Here is a 19,701-nt window from a genome sequence, read left to right on the forward strand (position 1 = left end):
TAAGCAGGGCTGATGGAAAAGTGTTGAAAAGAGCTCTTGAGAAAGCCCGTCACAATTTAGTAAACGAAATGGCTGTCAAATGTGGTGCAAGGGTGCATAGTTAATAAAGGGATTATCTATTTGTATCCCGCCCTTCCTTCAAGGATCTCAGGCTGGGGTTCATGGTTTCCCCACCATACTGTCCTGTCTGTAGGCAAATCTTGCCAGAGTTCTGCAGGATGGGACATCAGTGTGTATAAATAATATCCTGCAGCTCCACTGCTACCTTTCTCCAGTTCTCCTAAATGACTGATTGTAATTTTTATAGTATTGTAGCGAAAAGGAATTTATGCAGACAATGCAATTTATGACCCGTCATGCCAAATGCAAAACCTGCCACCTGCCGGGAGAGGCATATGAGGTGGAAGTGGCGCCCGGGGACAACCTCCTCAGGACAACCCCATGGGTTGCGGAGCCCCGCCCCCACAAATCCCCGACAATGATGTGGGCAGGGCCAAGGGAGGCTGAAGACGAGGCATCTGCTGCCTCATTGTCCTCGGCCTCCCTCAGCCCCGCCCCCATTGTCAGGGCTACGTGGGGGCGGGGCTGACAACCACCTGGTCACGTGGGGGCGATTTTGCACCCCCTACGTGACCAGATTAGGTTACCCCCATGTCCCCAGGCAGATATGCCCCTGCCTGCCAGGGGTTGCAGAAACCTGAAGTGTGGCATGCGCTTGCCAGTCAACAAGTGGTGACACTTCTACCTGGGCTGGACTGACCCACATTAACGTGGATGAATGTGTCCAACAGATTGACCAAACTTGTTTTATTCTTACCTGAAACTGCACTGGAAAGTGTGTTTAAAAAAAAAAAAGATTGGTGACCTAGAACTGAGTTCCTGGGAAGAGGTTTAATGTTTCTGTTCTGCTGTTCTGGAGAGGTCAATAAGGATTAAAATTTGCATGGTTATGAAACGTAGAAAGTAGCTGAGCAAGTCCTTAATTGGCTGGGGGTGTTAAAGCTGGCTAGTCTGGCCTCCACCAGGGATGTACCCATATGCACTCATCACTTCTGCCACAAATCAGTAGTTTGAACCTTGTCTCCCCACCCCATTCCCTGCAAATTAATGTTTCCCAGCAGATAAACTGAATCCCTGTTTTGAAACTGCAGTCCAGGAACACCACGGAAATTTGCCCTGTTCCTGAGTGCAGGCCCAAGTCTGGAGGCAAATACCCACTCTCCGCTTCTCTAGATGTTGTTCCCTATACAAGGCTGCTGTTTCTCCATTGTGTCGGCAGTTGTAAGTGATGCAGAATCCCACTTGAGAGCCATCAAAGTGTAGTGGTTAAGAACGGTTGATTCTAATCTGGAGAACTGGGTTTGATTCCCCACTCCTCCTCATGGGCAGCAGACTCTTATCTGGTGAACCAGATTTGTTTCCCCACTTCTATGTTCCAGCTGGGTGACCTTGGACTAGTCACAGTTCTCTCAGAACTCCCTCAGCTCCACCTACCTCACAAGGTGTCTATTGTGGGGAGAGGAAGGGAAGGAGCTTGTGAGCTGCTTTGACACTTCTTGCAGGAGAGAAAGGCAGGGTATAAATCCAAACTCTTCTCTTCTTGTACATTTTTAAAAGTTTCATAAAATCCTTCACCGAAAGAAGTTATTAACTTCTTTATTCAGTTATTAAGTTATGCTTTCCTCCCATTCACCTCCCTTTTAATTGACCTTTAAACCAAACATCACAGGTACCTGGAACTCCAATAAGGTGTCAAGGCAACTGTTCATGAATGGGGGAAGTGGATTTCCACTGGCTGAAGATGCCTTTTGAATGCTCCAACCTTGATCTGGGATCACATATGAAGAATGCACAGTGAGGTCCTTGGGGACTATTGCGTATTGTAAAACTCTCTTCCACCTACCCAGAGGTTGCATGTGCCTGAGGAACATGCATGTTTACACTGTCATGTGCTTCTTAAGAATCTGGGAGAGTTAGCCAGGGGGCTGGCACGCTAAAGGGCTGCCAGGAGTCAGCAGCAAGAGTTGCCAAGTGGGTCTGTGGGGCTGACAACATTTGCGAAGGATATTTCAGCTTGGACCCTGCCAGAGACGAGGACAAAGGGGGAAGGTTTTTTACTTGTGTCTCCACCCTCATGTGTCCCACTGCATCCCTGGACTTGCAGGTGGCAGCGATCATGAAATCGTGACCTCTCTTCCTCTCGTATCAAAACCTCAGGAATTCATGTCAGGCTAACAAGCCAGTCAGTCAATCCTTATTACAGCCATAGACCAGCATAACAGGCTAACAAGGATCCATGCAAATGTTACCCAGTTTTTTAGAATGGCCAAAAGCCCCTGTAAGTCAGCTAGTTCAGAGTGAACAGGTGGGCTGTATACAAAATCCTGAAAAACCTGCCTGTTCCCAGATGAGAAGCAGAAAGCTTCGATGCGTCCCTAGAACAACGTGGAGAATAAACATGGGAAGGGTTAGTTTCTTGCACTTTTATCTTGCTTATCCTCCACACTCAGAGCTGTTAGGAATGTGTCCTGCTGTTGAACAGCCTGCTCTGTAGAGTTGCCTAAATCCAGCCTTGCCTTCTGCTAGCTCAGAATAGGAAGCTCTATAAAAAGCTGTGCCTGTCTTGCAACTTGGCTGCGGCAGACGCAGTCCTCAGACACACCAGATGTTTGGGATCTGTGATCTCGTGAAGTTTGAAGGACAGAGCCGCTGCAGAAGCAAGCCTGCGCCCTCCCTAAATTGGCCGGGATGGTAGGGAAGATAGACAGTTGCAGACGCCGCAACTGGGGTGGACCTGGACTACCTTGAATTTCAAACGTTTGTTGACCACACGGTGCCTGGCCCCAGCCTGCCAGGATATCAGGTCCCCTTAACTGCCTACATTTCAAAAGCGGCAAGGGTAACAGGGTGAGAAGCCCCCATTGCAATTGACAGAGAGATATAAACCATGCTAGGTGGACTGCAACTGTTATCTTGCTAGCCTTACCAACTGTGTGCATGGGGTGCTGGAAATACTAACCTGCTATAATCAGGTTATATGTTGACAGTGGGTTGAAAGAATACAGCTCAGGAAAGGTTCTGGACAGTCAGAAGCGCCAGGAACTGGAGTCTGTAATCCCTCCTAGAACCTGGAGTGGACGTGTGGAGTCTGACGGTTCTGACTTTCAGCAACTACACCATACCTTTTATTAGCACCAGCCATATGACACTTAACAATGTGCAAACTTTTGTGTTCCCCAGAACTCTTCTTCAGTCTGGATGATGCAAAAAGATTAAAAAGGAAGACACTGTGGGTCACAATGTAAATTCCTTGTGTAACCAGGACCTACCTACCTGCCTGCCTGCCTGCCTGCCTGCCTGCCTGCCTGCCTGCCTGCCTGCCTGCCTGCCTGCCTTCCTTCCTGCCTGCCTGCCTTCCTTCCTTCCTGCCTTCCTTCCTTCCTTCCTTCCTTCCTGCCTTCCTTCCTTCCTTCCTTCCTTCCTTCCTTCCTTCCTTCCTTCCTTCCTTCCTTCCTTCCTTCCTTCCTTCCTTCCTTCCTTCCTTCCTTCCTTCCTTCCTTCCTTCCTTCCTTCCTTCCTTCCTTCCTTCCTTCCTTCCGTCCTTCCTTCCTTCCTTCCTTCCTTCGCACACTGCTTGTTATGTGCCATTAGTTGGTCATTTGATGTGGATTGTGTTCTGGGTTTTTGCATTTTTCTTTTGGACTGGCAGGGGCTGACAAAACTGCTTCAACCTTCAAGAAATCTCTTGAGCATTAGTCAGTGCTGGACTCTCACTCCCCTTCTCCTACTGAATTCTGAATCAGGTTTGCATCATAATCTGTGCCGCAGAGTGAAATTTTTAGTGCAGACCTTAAGCAAACTTGTACCTTTCTAAATCTAGTGAAGTCAATGGGCTGAGAAGGGTCACGACTGTTTGGGACTGCACTGTTAGCTTGATCTTGGGCTGTGTAACAGGCATGTTGAGATCCTTTTCTATGCTGCACTTTGCTTTTTCGGACTTGGCAAGCCCTGGGCTGCCTGCAGTGTTTTTTGCAATCAAAGTGGAATAAGCCAAGTTGGGCATCAAGAAGAGGTTGGTTGTGATAGCCATAGATTGTGTGTGTTTGTTGACTTTGCATGTGCAGAACAGTTGAACTCATACCCTGTGACCAAAGGCAAACAAATGACACAAAGAAATTCTGGTCAATAATAAACAGGACAAACTATCCCCAGGGACCACCTAGGGCAGATATCACCTTAAAGAGATGGGGTGAGTACTTCTCAAAAGTGTTTGCCGAAACCAACTCCATCCAAGCCAATGGCAACAGCGAAATCCCAGTGGGTCCAAGCTGGGATCCAGTAAATTGTCAAGAGATCATCCCCTTGATACAGAACTTAAAGTCAAACAAGGCTCCAGGCAGCGATGCCGCTATTATCCCTCAAATAATATTGAAAGCAAACTCCCACAATGGTGGGCAGGACTTGCTCGCAAATCTGCTTTATACAACGATCAACAAAAGGGGGATAATGCCGAGAGAGCATGGACTTCCTCCGGGTAAGCTGGTCCCAATATCTGCAAAAAAGGTGACCAAAAGCGCATCCAGCAAATTGGTTTCGACTCCATTAGCCTGCTCTCTATTATAGGCAAGCTATATGCTGAAGCTTCTCCTGAGCTAGATTGTAGGGAGTTATGGGTCCAAGCAAAACAGGTATTATGTCGGCCCTGAACAAGTGGAAGCATATTTCTCCAAGGGGAAATCAACATGACCAGGCCCACATGTCCTGGCCCACTTAGCTAATAAATACTCCAAGAACAGCTCTTCCAAACTTCAAGTGCGACGTCTTTTTTTGGACCTCAAGGGGAGCATATTCAACTTTCGGTGAACAGAGAAAACTCTGGAGAGAAACTTGCAGCCCTTAATATCGCACTCCAAGACTTCTCTTCCTGATTAAACAACTGCACACACCCAAAACTCATGCCAGAGTGATGAAAGACCATAGGGGAGTTTCTATCAAACCCGGTCCAGGTAAAAAATGGAGTTTTAGCCCCTTTACTATCTCCTAACATCTTCTTACGTATGATCTCCCCATAGCTCCCTGGCCCGGGTGGATTAAGACGTATAGCTCCTTGCATCGGCCCAAAGCATGTCCACTCTTCTGCCATTTGGCGGATGATGCAGCCCTACTGTCCCTCACTGGGTAGTAGGTTTAACAAGACTCCTGCATAAAATTTGTAATGCGACTTCTTTTAGGACAAATGACTTGCAGAGTGAACTATGATAAAACTAAGATTCTGGTCTTTGGGAAAAGTAACAAAAAGCAAACCTGGAAGATAAAGGGCCATTATATCGTAGAAAGCAAGTAGCACAACTTTCAAGTATTTAGGGACTTCCTCGTTTAACAACAACCTGTCATGGTCCACTCCATCTAAAATATGGACTGGGTCTCGGGCTCCAACTCAAGTATTGGCGCCATTAAGAGGTTCCCATACTCAAGGGGTAACCAATATATTCCCCCAGCTCTGCAAGTCTTCCAGAGTGAAGGTGAGAGCACAGCTACTCTATGGAGCTCTGGCTATTTGGCTAATTCCGAATAATACAGCATTAATATCAAATCGAATATTTCCACTCCAAATTCTTGCACAATTATTATTTGGCGTGCGGCTGCGCCCCATATCGCAGTCTTATGTTTAGAATCTGGCCAATATTTTATAGAGGCCACTATTATGGCTAATCAATAATATTATAAAATTCTGGTTAAATATTCACCTCATACGCGAAGCTCCCAGGTAGAACTCATATTGACCCAACTTACCTTTGAGGGGAAATCTTCCACCATCTCTAAAATGGTGCACAATAATTACAGCAAAGATCGGGGAACGCTGGGTTATGACAGTGACTCCTTCAATATGCCCTAACCTTTACTGAAACTTTTGACCTCATTACAAAGAGAGGCTGTTAGCAATGGACTATCAACAACTGCAGAGCTTGGCGGAAATAAATAACTTGTTCATAACAAATATGATGATTCAACTCACACGCTAGGGATACCCAGCCTATTGTAGCTACAGCCAAATCCTTTCATACACTGGGAGAGCCTATATGCTGGCTAAGATTTAACATCATGCCATCTCCACTATATAGAGGAAGATCTAAAGGTCTTCCAAGCGATACAGAAGCGTCTCCTGTACCTGTGGTATCATAGGACAGCTGGATTCCATCCCACACATTCCTCCCGCAACTGGAATTATGTGAGATATACCAAGAACTCCGATCCAGCCTGCTATCCCAAGCTATAGACCCTATGATTGATTATACTGAATCAGATAAAGTAGTTACGCTTTTAAATTGTCAGGATTTTCAATGTTGCCTTATAGTGGCAAAGTTTTTGTCAGAAGTTTGTCAACTGGATGTATGACAAACGCGAAGTTTTTTACTATTCACTTTTAACTGGAACTGTATTTTTAAACTGGAACTATATTTTAACTGGAACTGTATTTTAACTGGAACTATCGTGTATATGCCAATAAAGGCTTATTGAATTGAATATGCTTGAATACCCTGTGACCATTGGCATCCTTATTCAATACTGTTGTTTTTGACATTTCAGCAAGCACAGTCCATATGCTTTCCTGCCTACCTTCACTGCCAGAAGGGCTAGAAACTTGATTTAAACAACCTGAACAAGTTCAATCTGATATTCTCAAAATTAATTGTTGGTGCATTTCCACCAGGCTTGTGCTGCATTTGTTTGGAAGTGACAACTCCGCACACTGTTGCTTAAACCTGACTTAGCTATCTGGAACAATCTTGAGAAACTAGGGCTAGCCTTGAGCTGTGACCACTGGGAAATCCAGTCAACAGCTTTCATGTCACCTAAGTAGGACACCTTGGACTTTCTGCCAGGCAGGTCCCTTCTAATTTATGTCACGGTGCCCACGGACAGGTCCAAAAATATCAAGAGAAAGTTCATTCAGTGTATTCCAAATGTTTGAGCAACAGACCCTCCACACCTTCCAATGTCACCAAGGCAGAGAAAACACTCACTGATCAGATTTTTCCTGCCTTCTTCCCCATCAGGGGCTGAGCTGCTCCAGGAATGATAGGTTTGATGATAGGAAGCTTTCCCTCAGTCCTGTTATACTTCCAGAAGGTGAAGGATGCCCCTTGACTTTATTCCTTTCCAGGCACACCCCTCACTAAGGCACTCTGAAATAATAATACTGAGGCAGCTGTAAAGTTAAACTGATTAAAGGTTTATTAACAGATAGAGGATCTGGTAAAAGAAGATGAATAACTTGGATAAAGGAATTGATAAGGCAGGATAAATATATGTTTACAAAAGAGTTTAGCAGAGTATCAGTATTTGATTGTTGTCACACACAGACTTAAGAATACTTGTTCAGTTCAGCTTAGATGTTATAGTGTCTTAGTTGGTTTGCAGATTGTACAGTTCCTTTAACTTTATAGATGGTAGTGGCTTTTAACTTCTTCACATACAGGGTCCTAATACTGGTTTGGTACTTATTCACAATACCCTTACACAGCCCGCACAGTTAGAAAAACCCTCAAAATAAAACATAAACTCTCTACTGAGGTAAACCAAAGTTAATCGCAATACCCCAGACCCACTGGTATATAGGAATCCTTCTTCCACTAGAAAAAATTCTATCCTAGTTTATTATGACCTTACAGCTCAGTTTTGCAATAAACCCTTCCACCAGTATTCTTTGTGTATGTATTTGCTTTCACCCAGCACTCAGGCTGATAACAGTAGCAGTCCCACACTTTGACTAACTACTCCCCCTCAGTGTTGTTAAGCTTTTTAACACAGTTAAGGCAGACAGCTCTTTACAGCAGGAACGCTAAAGACCAAAAAGCCTCTCAGATAGTTTTACATAGGAATATGTCCTCAACTCTCCTGATATCAATACACTTTACCCAATCAGAGTGCAGGGTTGCCTCAGCCAATCAGGTGGCTTCCCTGTTCCTAGGCCTCTATGCCTCACTCTGAGTGTAAACAATCATGGCTGCAGACAGAACTACACTTTTAAAAATACACATTTCTCTGCAGTCTCAGCAGGACCCTCCAATTCTCCTTATTTATGTCACGGTGCCCAAGGACAGTCAAGAGAGGGAGATCAGGTTTATTCAACTTGTTCCAAATGTTTGTCTGTGGTAAACTTGGGATCCAAGAGGGTGTACAAAAGAGAGAGTAACACTTGGGCGTCTGTGAATTGGGCATCCCACTAACCCAGGTCCTACTGTCTGCCTTCCAGGGCTTCTGAACTGGAGCGATGAATGTGGGCACGGCGCACAGTGAGGTGAACCCCAACACCCGGGTCATGAGCAGCCGTGGCATCTGGCTCTCGTATGTCTTGGGCATTGGCCTCCTGCACATCGTCCTGCTCAGCATCCCTTTCTTCAGCGTCTCCGTGGTCTGGACTCTCACCAACATCATCCACAACATGGTAGGAGACCCAAGTGTGAATGTTGGTGGCTCAACGACAGTTCTCCTGAATGCAGCTACCCCTCGCTGCAGTGATTTTGCCACTGCTTAACCCCCCCCCCCTCCTCTCCATGTCCCTGCCTTTTCCCAGGAGCCATGTGTATCCAGCAGCCCTTCCCAAACGCTTTCAAAAATCTTGCAAAAGTTCAGGAAGCCCTTTGAGCACCCATGGTTTGTTGCACCATCTTTAAAGATGGAAACTAGAAGGTGAGGCACGCCAGTTGTTCTGGCTCCTGGGTAAAGGATGCAGGAACAACCAGGATCACGTGGAGGGGTAGAACAGCTGCCCCACCCCAGCCTCCAGCCTGAGGCCACCACCTTACCTTGCCCCCATAGTGGAGCAGGTCACGAGTTCAAGGGATGGATGGTTTTGGCTGTGAGTGTGAAGTTTATCCACACGCTGCAGGGGGAGGGAAGCCAGCTCTGTGCTGCCTTCATCCTGCTTCAGTGGATGGAATAGGGAGAACTTTTTTAGTTCTTTCTTGGAATGCAGTTGAAACAACAACCTGCTGTCGGCTGGTTCCTCGACCCTGAAACTGGTTTCCTCCATCTGATCATTTGGTCTAATCCAGGGGTGTCCAACTCTGGCGCCCCAGAGGTTCATGGACTATGATTCCCATCAGCCCCTGCCAGCAATTGGACCCATGGACTAGGATTCCCATCAGTCCCTTCCAGCATGGCCAACTGGCCATGCTGATAGGGACTGATGGGAATCCTAGTCCATGAACATCTGGGGTGTCAGAGTTGGACATCCCTGGTCTGATCTCTCTCCGCTTACCATGTGCTTTCTAGATCACTTCCACGGGAATCACAAATGCTCCCAAGGCCAAAAGATTTCCTTTTCACAGAAAGAGCAGGAGTACCAATGTCCAAAGGGGCTGACTTCTTTTTCACGACTTCAGAAAGTGGCCCAAACACGTTTCCCTGGAAACTGTCCTTATCTTAGAAACCTGTTTTCCCTTGTCCCCTATCAGGCTGCAGAGGAGAACATTTAAAAATGGAGGGGTTTGTTTCTTCAAATTGTACTTGGGAAGGTGTTGGGGGAAAGTTCTGCCTTCCTGCTTTTTCTGACTGCGTACCTAGAAATACCATTTTCATTCTGTCAAATCTTCTAATAATATTCTGCCATTCTGCAGGAGGTATCTCTTTCTATGACTGATACAACCTTAATTCTGAAGAGTCTCGTTCCATTTGGGTGCTGTGTGGTTTCCGGGCTGTATGGCCGTGTTCTAGCAGCATTCTCTCCTGACGTTTCGCCTGCATCTGTGGCTGGCATCTTCAGAGGATCTGATGTTGGGAAAGCAAGTGGAGTATATATCTGTTGGAGTGTCCAGGGTGGGTGGGGAAACCTTGTCTGTGAGTAACAAAGGCGGCAACCAGGTCAATAGTTGAGGGCATTTGAATAGAAGTATGAGTAACAATGAAGACTATAGCCTGGGAGTAACCCTGTAGATAGCAAGGTCACTGGTGGGAGCATCTGAATAGAAGTAACCTGGCCTTTGTTTCTTTTGTCTATGGTCATCCTGTGTTTGTGTGGAGCTGGTTAGACACTGTCTTGACTCTAGTATTTTTCAACACTGGCAGCCAAGTGCTGCTAGAACACGGCCATATAGCCCAGAAACCACACAGCACCCAAGTGATTCCGGCCGTGAAAGCCTTCGACAGTCTAGTTCCAGTTTCTTCTCGCACAGCTTACTGGGCTGTAGCCGTTTCTTGGACCCTGATCTAGCTAAGGTGGTCTGAAGACGATAAAAGGGGGCTTTACAAGGCGTGAACAGGGTAAATTCCTTCCTGCTTAAAAACGTGAATCATGTATACCCTGTGTTCAAAGCACCTCTTTTTCTTGGCCCAAGTGCCACTATATTTTTGTGGAATGAAAGGAGAGTAAAAATCTCTTCATCCAGGACTAGGTTGCAGCATCACAGATTTCAAATCAATAGTATCTATGGGTCGCTTTGGCTCCAGTTAGCTTTAGCTACGCTTAAAGAATGCCAAACTGGAATAAAACAATTGAAAGGATAAACTTTCAAGGTAATCTGAGTTGGCAGATTAACTAACAATTTCTGCTTGGTAGAACCTTTTCTTCCTTGCAAAGCTCTAGCTGAGTCAACTGAGCTATTCTTAGGTTGTAAAAAAAACCCCTCGCTTATCGCTAATGTTCTGTAACTTGGAAAAGATGTGTCAGATATAACAAAAGTCTGGCTTGCCAGTATCTTTAGTGTAGAAGCAGCAGAGCCAGTACTCCCGTTACTGTTTCTACAGCCAAACAGGGCGAAAAACTGTGCAGAACTCCATGAAGGAAACATTTCATTTGTGGGCTGGGAATGATGTAAATCAGGGGTGGGGAACATCCGGTCTGTAGGCCGTGTAAGGCCCACAAAATCATTTGGTCTGTCCCTGCCAAGGCAACCGCAGGCAGGACTCAAAATTCAAACCTGGAAAAGCAGTTGTGAGTAGCAGCAGCATCAATACCAGCTAACATCACACACCTCACCAAAGAGAAGCAGTTTGAGCCATCATATTAGGAGTGAGTTAATTAAATGTTTGACCAAATATAGCAGGCTAATTTTTAAGTTGATAATTTTGTATGGCCCACGAATGATGTTATAAACATTCAAATGGCCCTTGGCAGAGAAAAGGTTCTCCACCCCTGATGTAAATGGTTTGCAGGGGAAAGCCTACAGTCCCTATTGTAATGAGATAACAAGAGGATACAAGAATAAACAGGGAATAAAACAGAGAATATGCCCGCGCCCCTTCTGCTACAGGAACATAGAAAAATGATGGGTGTGCATCAGCCAACACCTAAAATGCATCTGCTGTCATTCTTTGGGGTTCCAGCAGCTGAAGTGTGTGTAAGTGTGTGCATGTTAAGTACCATCAAGTCACTTCTGACTAATGGTAACCCTATGAATTAAAGTTCCCTGAAACATCCTCTTGTTGAGAGGGTTTCTCAGTTCTTGCAAACTGAGAGCTACAGTTTCCTTGATTGAGTCAATCCATCTCATCTTGGACCATCCTCTTTTCCTGCTGCCTTCAACTTTTCCTAGCACTATTGTCTTTTTCAGTGACTCTTGTCTTTTCATAATGTGACCAAAGTATGATAGCCTCATTTTAGTCATTTAAGCTTCTAGGGAGAGTTCAAGCTTGATTTGATCTAGAACCCACCGATGTGTCTTTCTGGAGATCCATGTTATCTGTAAAACACCACATTACAAAGGAATCAACTTTCTTCCTGTCTCTTTGTTTCTTGGGGGGAAAAGAAAGGATTTCTCTCTCCAGAGCTGGTCCTCTCTCTAGTCTAAGCCACAAAAGACAGCAATGGCTCCCCCAAGTGGTCAATATTGGAATGGAGCCTTCTGCGCAAATATTGCGCGTTTTGAAGCTTTCCAAAAGCGTATCTTTTCCTATCTTTTAAAAAAGATATACTGGAACAGACAGTATTCTTATTTTCATACAATGCATTGAAAGGCCTTTCCAGATTGCAAGCTTGTAGCAGAATTATAGTTTAGCATTGATATTGTGCTTTTGTGATGTTTGTATAGGGATGCTCACCTCCAGGTGGAACCAGTGGGTCACCTGGGATTACAGTTCATCTCCGGACTTCAGAGATCAGTTCCCTTTGGAGGAAATGGATTATTTGAAGAGTGAACTCTATGGCATTGCACCCCACTGAGGTTCCTGTCCTCCTTAGGCTCCACCCCCAAATATTCAGGAATTTCCCAATCTGGAGTTGGCATCCCTACCCCCTCCATCCCTTGATGGGGAGTGGGGGGCAGGACCTAGGAATCATCCCTTTCTGATGGGCTTGTATGAGGACAGTTTTTGTAGGGAGTTTTGTCGTCTCTGAACTCAGTTTCTACAGGATGCGATTTAATATTGACCACTTGGGGGAGCCATTGCTGCTTCTTGCTGCTTAGTGAGTGGTGCTAAGAAATCCCTAACTCTTTCTCCATGACTCACTCTAGTTCTGAGGTTCTTAATCTGTGGCAGGGGTAGGGAACCTGCAGCTCTCCAGATGTTCAGGAACTGCAATTCCCATCAGCCTCTGTCAGCATGGCCAATTGGCCATGCTGGTAGGGGCTGATGGGAACTGTAGTTCCTGAACATCTGGAGAGCCGCAGGTTCCCTACCCCTGTGGAGTACTTCCCCCTAGGGAGGTATAGACGGACTCCAGAGGAGGCGTGTTGCTTCTCAACTATGAATTGTTTTATCCGTATTTTATGTACTCAATAGTCACAAAATTTACTTCCACAAAACTTTTTCATTGCTTGTGTTTGTATTCGTTATCAGTGAGTAGAGGCATTTTTAGGCCCTCAAGGATAGGCCAAATTATTCATGGGGTGTGTGTGTGTGGGTCATAAACTCTTTCCCAGGGGAGGCGTGACAGCAAAAAGTTTAACCATCACTGCTCTAATTCCCCCCAAGATTCTATGAAACTCATTCTAGTCACCACCAGGACATAGTTTAAGTGATCAAATGTATATGCAGTGAAGAAAAAAACATCAACTTCTATGTCATACATCAGATACTGTTACTGTTAGATTTAAATCTAGTAGCACTATAGAGACCAACCCAATCAGAATATTTGCTGTGCAAAAGCCCCTCTAGAAACACTTGGGCGCCAGGAAAGGAACGGGCAGTCACGTAACTATAATGGGGACCTCCAGGGACAAACGCCCTTGGTCGCCCCCGGTGAGTCATGTGGGGGTGGTGGAAAATTGCCCCCACGCTGCTGACCCACCCACCACACACACCCCAGCAGGCCTTGGTTGGTCGGGCCGAGCAAGAGGGGGGTGGGCTGGCCATGCCGGCAGCTGACCTGGAGGCTGGAGCCTGGGCTGCACGGAGCAGATAGACAGATATGCCCCGCCCTCCCGACTGGAGCCTGGGCTGCGTATTGGCTGGAGCCTGCACTGCACGGCACTGGCTCAGGTAAGGGGGTGCAGGTGGGGCATAGCTACCACGAGGTGCAAGGGTTGCATAGCTACCATGGGACACGGGGGCACCATTTTACCCCAGGCGCCATTTTGCCCTGCTATGCCTCTGGGAATCAGTGCATGTCATGGTGCCCACAGGCACCACATTTGGGACCCCTGTTCTAGAGAGTCACTACCAATCAAAGTAGACAGTACTGACCTCAGCAGACTAGTGGTCTCAGTCCAAGGCATCTTTGTTGGTGTATGTGCTTGTGGGATGTAGAAAAGTATGATGGTGTGAACTACCCAAAAGAAGACACCCCTCCCCACACACACAACTTGATGGAACTAAATACACTCAGAATGGACAGCATATAACTAGCAACTGAACTGTTGTAGGAAGAGAAATCAGCCCTTGGCAGTTGAGAGACTTCTCTATCTCCCCACATGTAGAGGATGAGTGACCTACTCTCCTCAAACGTGGGTCAGGATTTTGAACATCCACACAGCTCAAACAAAAAAAAAGGACTATTTCTTTAAAACAAGTTCTTAAAGTTTATTGAACTCAGCTCCATTCAACAAACGATAGTCAGATGGCATACTATGCATACAATCAATTGAATAAAAGCAAACAGAGACAAAATCACTGAACCTACTAAAATCAAAATGTAAAATTTCTCCATTGCTTAGCAGGTAAAAGAAAAGGTGAAGCAGCTCTCATACTTCAATAGACAGCCTCTAGCCAGCGTGAGGTAGCATTGCATATTAGGAGTGAAAAGGGAGGGGGGAAGCAAGGAAAAAAAAGTTGCCTTTGTTACACTATGAAAAAGCAGATATAGGGGAATTGCATATCAGGTGGCCCTAGTGGGCCAATCACAATTCAGTGCCAATTAACTAAAGCAGGTGATGTAAGTCTTCATTCTTATCAGGTGTTGTGGCTGAAAGTTTATTGAAGTTCGAACCGTTAGCAAAACTTCGTGCAGCTGGGCCGAGACCTTCAATTAACCGTTACTCAGTACCAGGATGGGAAAGCTAGTGGGAAGCCAAAGATAGGCAATTATTTTCAGGACGTAATCTTTGGATGCACAACAAAGGAGCAGTGAAGTTGAACTACTCTAAAGTTCATCATCAACGGTTACTGTTAGAAACTACAGACAAAATGGCTACGGTTAAGCTAACATAGGCACTCTCTCTACACCACACTTATCCACACTCCCAACTGATCCAAATGGCCGAGAGAAAGCACAACAGCAAAACCAGAAATTATCACCCTTGTGTTTGTCTTACAGAGTATGTACATTTTCTTGCACACGGTCAAGGGAACACCGTTTGAAACTCCTGACCAAGGGAAAGACCGACTGCTCACCCACTGGGAGCAGATGGACTATGGTGTGCAATTCACAGCTTCCCGCAAGTTCCTGACCATCACGCCGATTGTGCTGTGAGTAGCAAAGGGTTCCTTGCTCTGCACAGAATGGTGTCCCCTTGCCCTTCCCTTGTGCATGCAGTGCTGCTGTTTACCCTGAGATGGAGGGCTGTGGCAGGGCAGGACAAAAAGGGAATATTATGGGCCTCCTTAAGTTTTTGTGAGGAGGCTGCTGGACTGGTAGAATGAGCCTGAGGAATTCTGGGCAGTGGTGTAGTTATAATGGGGACATCCGGGGGCAAACACCTTAGTGAGTCATGTGGAGGGGACAGAAAATCGCCCCCACACTTCTGGTAAGTGGGTGCGGGGGGAGACGTAGCTACCACGCAGTGTGGGGGGAGGGAAGGGGGTGCGCTGCTAGCGGGGAGTGGGGAGGGAGGGGGGAGGCGTAGCTAGCGGTGGCGCAGGTGCGCCATTTTGCCACGCTATGCCTCTGATTCTGAGCCTTGTGAACTAAAGCAAAAGCCCTTTGATTCTCCCTTGCCCTCAGCATGCAAAAGAAGAGCCAGACTGGAGCGTAAAGACAGTTTGTCTATTCAGTTTGTAGCTCCCGTTTCTCCCTGAGACACAATTACGCAAAAAACATAGTGCAGCCCTGCAGCACAAGATTTCCAAGGAACAAGGCAATTGGGCTGGGGTTGTGTAAGTAGTAGACATTGTGAGCCGCAACTGATTAGGCAATGTACAGAGGAATTAAAAAGGCAGAAAACAATTCAGTGGAAAGACACAAGGCCTGCCAACACCAGGTTGGGAAATTGCTGGAGAATTGGAGGTGGAGTCTGGGGAAGGCGGGGTTTGGGGAGAGGAAAATGCTTAGCAATTCTCCCTCGGGAGCAGCCATTTTTTTCAAGTGAACTAATGATCAGTTGTAATACTGGAGCTCCAGGCCCCACCTGGAGGCTGGCAGCCCTACCTGGAATAATCGTTGTAGTGGATTCACTGGCCATGTATAAAACTACAAGTCTGGAGACATCCCAATTCGTTGATCAAATGCGGGGGCAAATCGGGGTGTTTGGACTGATTGACTAGTCTTAATATTTTTACTTTTTTTAGTATTAGTGTCAATGTATTGATCTATCAATATGGTTATCTAATTTTTTAAAAGCTAAAAATCTAAAGGGATGCAGGAGTGGGGAGGCTATGGGCAATAGAAAGGATATGGCAGGACAAGAAATGGAAAGTAGTTGGGCGAGGAGGGCGAGGGGAAGTGGGCAAAGCAGCAAGAAGGGTGATAAGACTAGGCAGGCTGGCTGCAGGCATAGGGAAGAGGTCCGTGGAAAAGTTGTGCCCGCTGGCAAAGCGGTCCCGCTTCGGAGAGAGTAGAAAGTGAAAGCAGGGCTAGAGGAAATACATTAATCTTGCCACGGCAGACATTTGCCTTCACCACGCAGCAAATACCCTGCACGTAACTGGCCACTGTTCTAGTCCAAGATTTTAACCACTACACCAAGCTGGCTTCTTTTGTAAGCTGCTTTGGGTCCCTACTGGGAAGAAAAATGGGATGAACCGTGCTGAGACAAATCTACTTCTTTCTGTTGCAGTTATTTCCTCACCAGCTTTTACACGAAATATGACCGGACGCACTTCGTCATCAACACAGTCTCCTTGATGAGTGTCTTGATTCCCAAGCTACCGCAGCTTCATGGCGTCCGCATCTTTGGGATCAACAAATACTGAGCTTGGTGGAGGGCTTTGTGAGTGAGCTGTGATAAATCCAGCTGAGGACCCTGCTTTCCTTAGTATTGTCTTCCTCTTTGGGGGACACAATTCCACAGCAGCTCTTTTTAAACGGGCACATCTTGTACGGGAGTCCAAGATCCGAGAAAAGTCAACCAGCCACAGTGAAGCTTGAATCCTGGATAGAGTTTAGCTTACCGAGAGGCCAAGGGAAAGCTAAAATTTATTTATTGTTCCTATCAAGAAAAATAACAATGCTGAGATTTTAAAAGGTACTTGTAGGTTATTCTGTGGGTGTAAAAGACATCCAGCCCAGAAAGCTGAACAGTATAGGAAGGTAGGAGCCAGTCACAAGGTGACTTTAGCTTTTTTAGCAAATGCACTTTAACCAAAAACTGTCCCTTTGGGGAATTTTGTGTTGCTCATTGAAAGGGCTACTCAGAATTTTTAAGATGTGTATTGGGAACAGAGGTAGACAGATTTCCCATGGTTTGGAAACTTTAGTTGATAATTTATAGAGATCTTTAATTATTTGGTAGGCAGGTGAGTGAGAATCTCGACACTTCTGCAGGGTCAAGAGCTTTCCCAGTAAAAGGGTTGCCATTCTGAATCTTCTTTGGAAAAATCCTTCAGCAGTCCAAACAACAGATTAGCAGAACAAGGAGGAGAAGGATTCATGTCTGCTTAACCACTTGCAGGTCAATTATCTTCCTTCGACAACTTTCATTGGGGTCTGGGGAGAGAGAAGAACGCAATCCTCCTTCAAAACCCTATCATAATAACATTCACCAACAACAATTTTTAAAAGAGACTGAAATTCAGTCCTCTGAACATCAGGAAAGAATGTTTGTGTTTAAGTTTTGATAATATTTGGAGTATGAAGTGTTTTTTCCTGTTGTTAAGGCTTGCCAGCTGGTAAGAGAAGTGTGAAAAGAGCACCCCTGTGCAGAAAAGTGAAGAACTTGCTGCTTTAGGCAGAGTTTTGTAGCAGAGTTAAAAGAGGTTGGAGTATTTTTTTGGTAAGGATTTGACAGAGCACTTAAAATAAGGGTGCTGGGGCTAACAACATCTGTTTTCTTACCACTGCAATAGGCTGCCACTTTTGATACTGGCACCAAGAAACTGGAAAAACTTTTCCGGTCTTGAAACTGAGCACACTTGGCAGTGGTCAGAAAGCAGCAATGGCGATGTGAAATGTATCTCTGAATGTTGCTTTTTGATGGTTTTCTTCCTCTCTGTCAAATGTGTGTCCTAGTAGCCCTTACAATATGTAGCATCCTTGAAAAAGGAAAGCCAGCGGTTTCTCATCTCTGTTTGAACAGCGGTGTCATAAAATTAGGTCTATATAGGTTAACATTTTTCTTAATAGATGCTATTAAATCCATTGGCTGTCAACACCTTCTGCTGGGTTCTCATCCAGTCAGCTCTCGATTACAGTGAGAACTGCTTTAGAAAGAAATTAATTTCTTTTTATCACCTCCATAGCATTGGGGTTGATTTTTACCACATGGTCTTTCAATAATAATCATTTGGGCAAATAGTTTGCAATCCCCTTCATCCTCTGATCAAGACCTCAGGTGCGGCAGAGCAAATACACAGGCTAAGAAATAGTGTTATCTTTTCTTTTAAAACCAGGATTCTTTATATGTCCGCCTTGTCACCAGTCTTCACGACAGAAGCCTGTTTGGGTACTTTTTTTCCTCCCAGTTTTGCACTGATTGGTCTAATTAACAATCCCTTAGTATCCTTCTTTTAAAATAAGGAAAAATATTTTGCACAATAAGAACAAATGTTTGGTTGTTGCTCGCTTTGGTGCAATTTCTACTTGTGTATAAAAAAACCAAAAGCCATTCCAAAAATATAAAGGACAGCTCACCAATTATTTGGAAGCAATGTGTACTGTAAACAGCTACAATCTACTGATCTTCAGACCGCACATGTTGAGAACTGCAACCAAACTCTACCATAACAGGGATAAAACTAAGCCAACAAATTCTGTTCAGCCTCTCACATATTCTGGCAATACTTTATATCTCTGTTGTAAGGATTTGGGTCTTGAATAAGAAAGCTGCACATCAAAATGAAGATTTGGCCCACTCAGAGCTGACCTGAGGGTGAAAGGGGATTCCAAATGTCAGCTTTGGTAATAGGCATGGAATAAGATCCTTTTGGGTTGGGGAGGCTAGTAATACATACAATTAACTTCAATAAAGGGGAAATTTGTATTCTTTTGTGAAGTATTTTGAAGGAGAGATGCATGTTCCTAAATGATCATGAAAAGGGAAGTGTTATGTAAATAAGTAGTCTCCACTTTGGTTGGGGGAAGTAGCTGGAGACAGAGAATGAGAGGGGATAACTGGGACTGATAGCCTAAGTCAGGGGTCGGGAACCTGCGGCTCGCGAGCCGCAAACGGCTCTTTAGAGCCTGTGGTGCGGCTCCACGCCCCTTCCTGGGCAGCGTGGGATTCCGCCCCCTTCCCCCGCGCAGAGACTGCCGCCGTCCCGACGGGGGAGAGAAGAAAGCGGCCTCCCCGCCGCCGCCGCCGCCGCCGCCGCGCCCCCCCCCGAGAAGAAAGCGGCCTCCGCGCCGCCGCCACCCCCCCCCAGAGAAGAAAGCGGCTCCGCGCCACCGCCCCCCCCAAGAGAAAAAAGCGGCCTCCGTGCTGCCGCCCCCTCCGCGCCGCCACCGCCCCCCCCAGGGGGGAAGAGAAAAAAGCGGCCTCCGCGCCGCCCCCCCCCCAGGGGGGAAGAGAAGAAAGTGGCCTCCGAGCCACCGCCGCCCCCCCCAAAGAGAAAAAAGCCAGCACCAGCCGTTCGCCCAAAAATCCCCGAAACAGCTCAGCCCTGGAGTTGGCAACGCAGGGGATTTTTTGACAGGTCGAAGAAGGGAGGGGGAAGGAGCGCAACAGCGGTGAAAGTGAAACCAGCCGAAGCAGCAACAGAAGCAGCAGAGTCGAAACAACAGCCTCCGCTGCCTCCCCCCCAGAGAAAAAAGCGGCCTCCGCGCCTCCGTCCGCCCCCCCACAGAGGGGGGGGGGAGAGAAGGAAGTGGAATCCCCCCCCCCCCCAGGGTGCGGCTCCATGAATTTTCTTTTCCGGGGAAAATGGGCCCAAATGGCTCTTTGAGTCTAAAAGGTTCCCGACCCCTGGCCTAAGTATACCAGGATAGCCCTGGGCAGTGGCGTAGCTGCC

At 46.3% G+C, this 19,701-nt stretch overlaps 1 protein-coding gene across 2 annotated transcripts in view; it reads left to right on the top strand.

Annotated features, from left to right (window-relative positions):
* The window catches only part of ORMDL3 (ORMDL sphingolipid biosynthesis regulator 3), a 40,025-nt gene extending 21,142 nt beyond the window's left edge, over window positions 1-18,883 (top strand). Inside the window, exons 2-6 of one of the 2 annotated variants that reach the window (XM_048517114.1) lie at window positions 1,730-1,854; window positions 3,710-3,803; window positions 8,258-8,449; window positions 14,696-14,847; window positions 16,374-18,883. In XM_048517114.1, the coding sequence (XP_048373071.1) occupies window positions 8,276-8,449; window positions 14,696-14,847; window positions 16,374-16,509 (462 nt within the window). In that variant the 5' untranslated portion in view covers window positions 1,730-1,854; window positions 3,710-3,803; window positions 8,258-8,275 and the 3' untranslated portion in view covers window positions 16,510-18,883. The remainder of the gene's footprint in view (window positions 1-1,729; window positions 1,855-3,709; window positions 3,804-8,257; window positions 8,450-14,695; window positions 14,848-16,373) is intronic. The other variant, XM_048517113.1, reaches the window with a different exon arrangement.
* Window positions 18,884-19,701: the final 818 nt, after the last annotated feature.

The sequence above is a fragment of the Sphaerodactylus townsendi genome, linkage group LG15 (genome assembly GCF_021028975.2).
Source record: "Sphaerodactylus townsendi isolate TG3544 linkage group LG15, MPM_Stown_v2.3, whole genome shotgun sequence".
Lineage (NCBI taxonomy): Eukaryota > Metazoa > Chordata > Lepidosauria > Squamata > Sphaerodactylidae > Sphaerodactylus > Sphaerodactylus townsendi.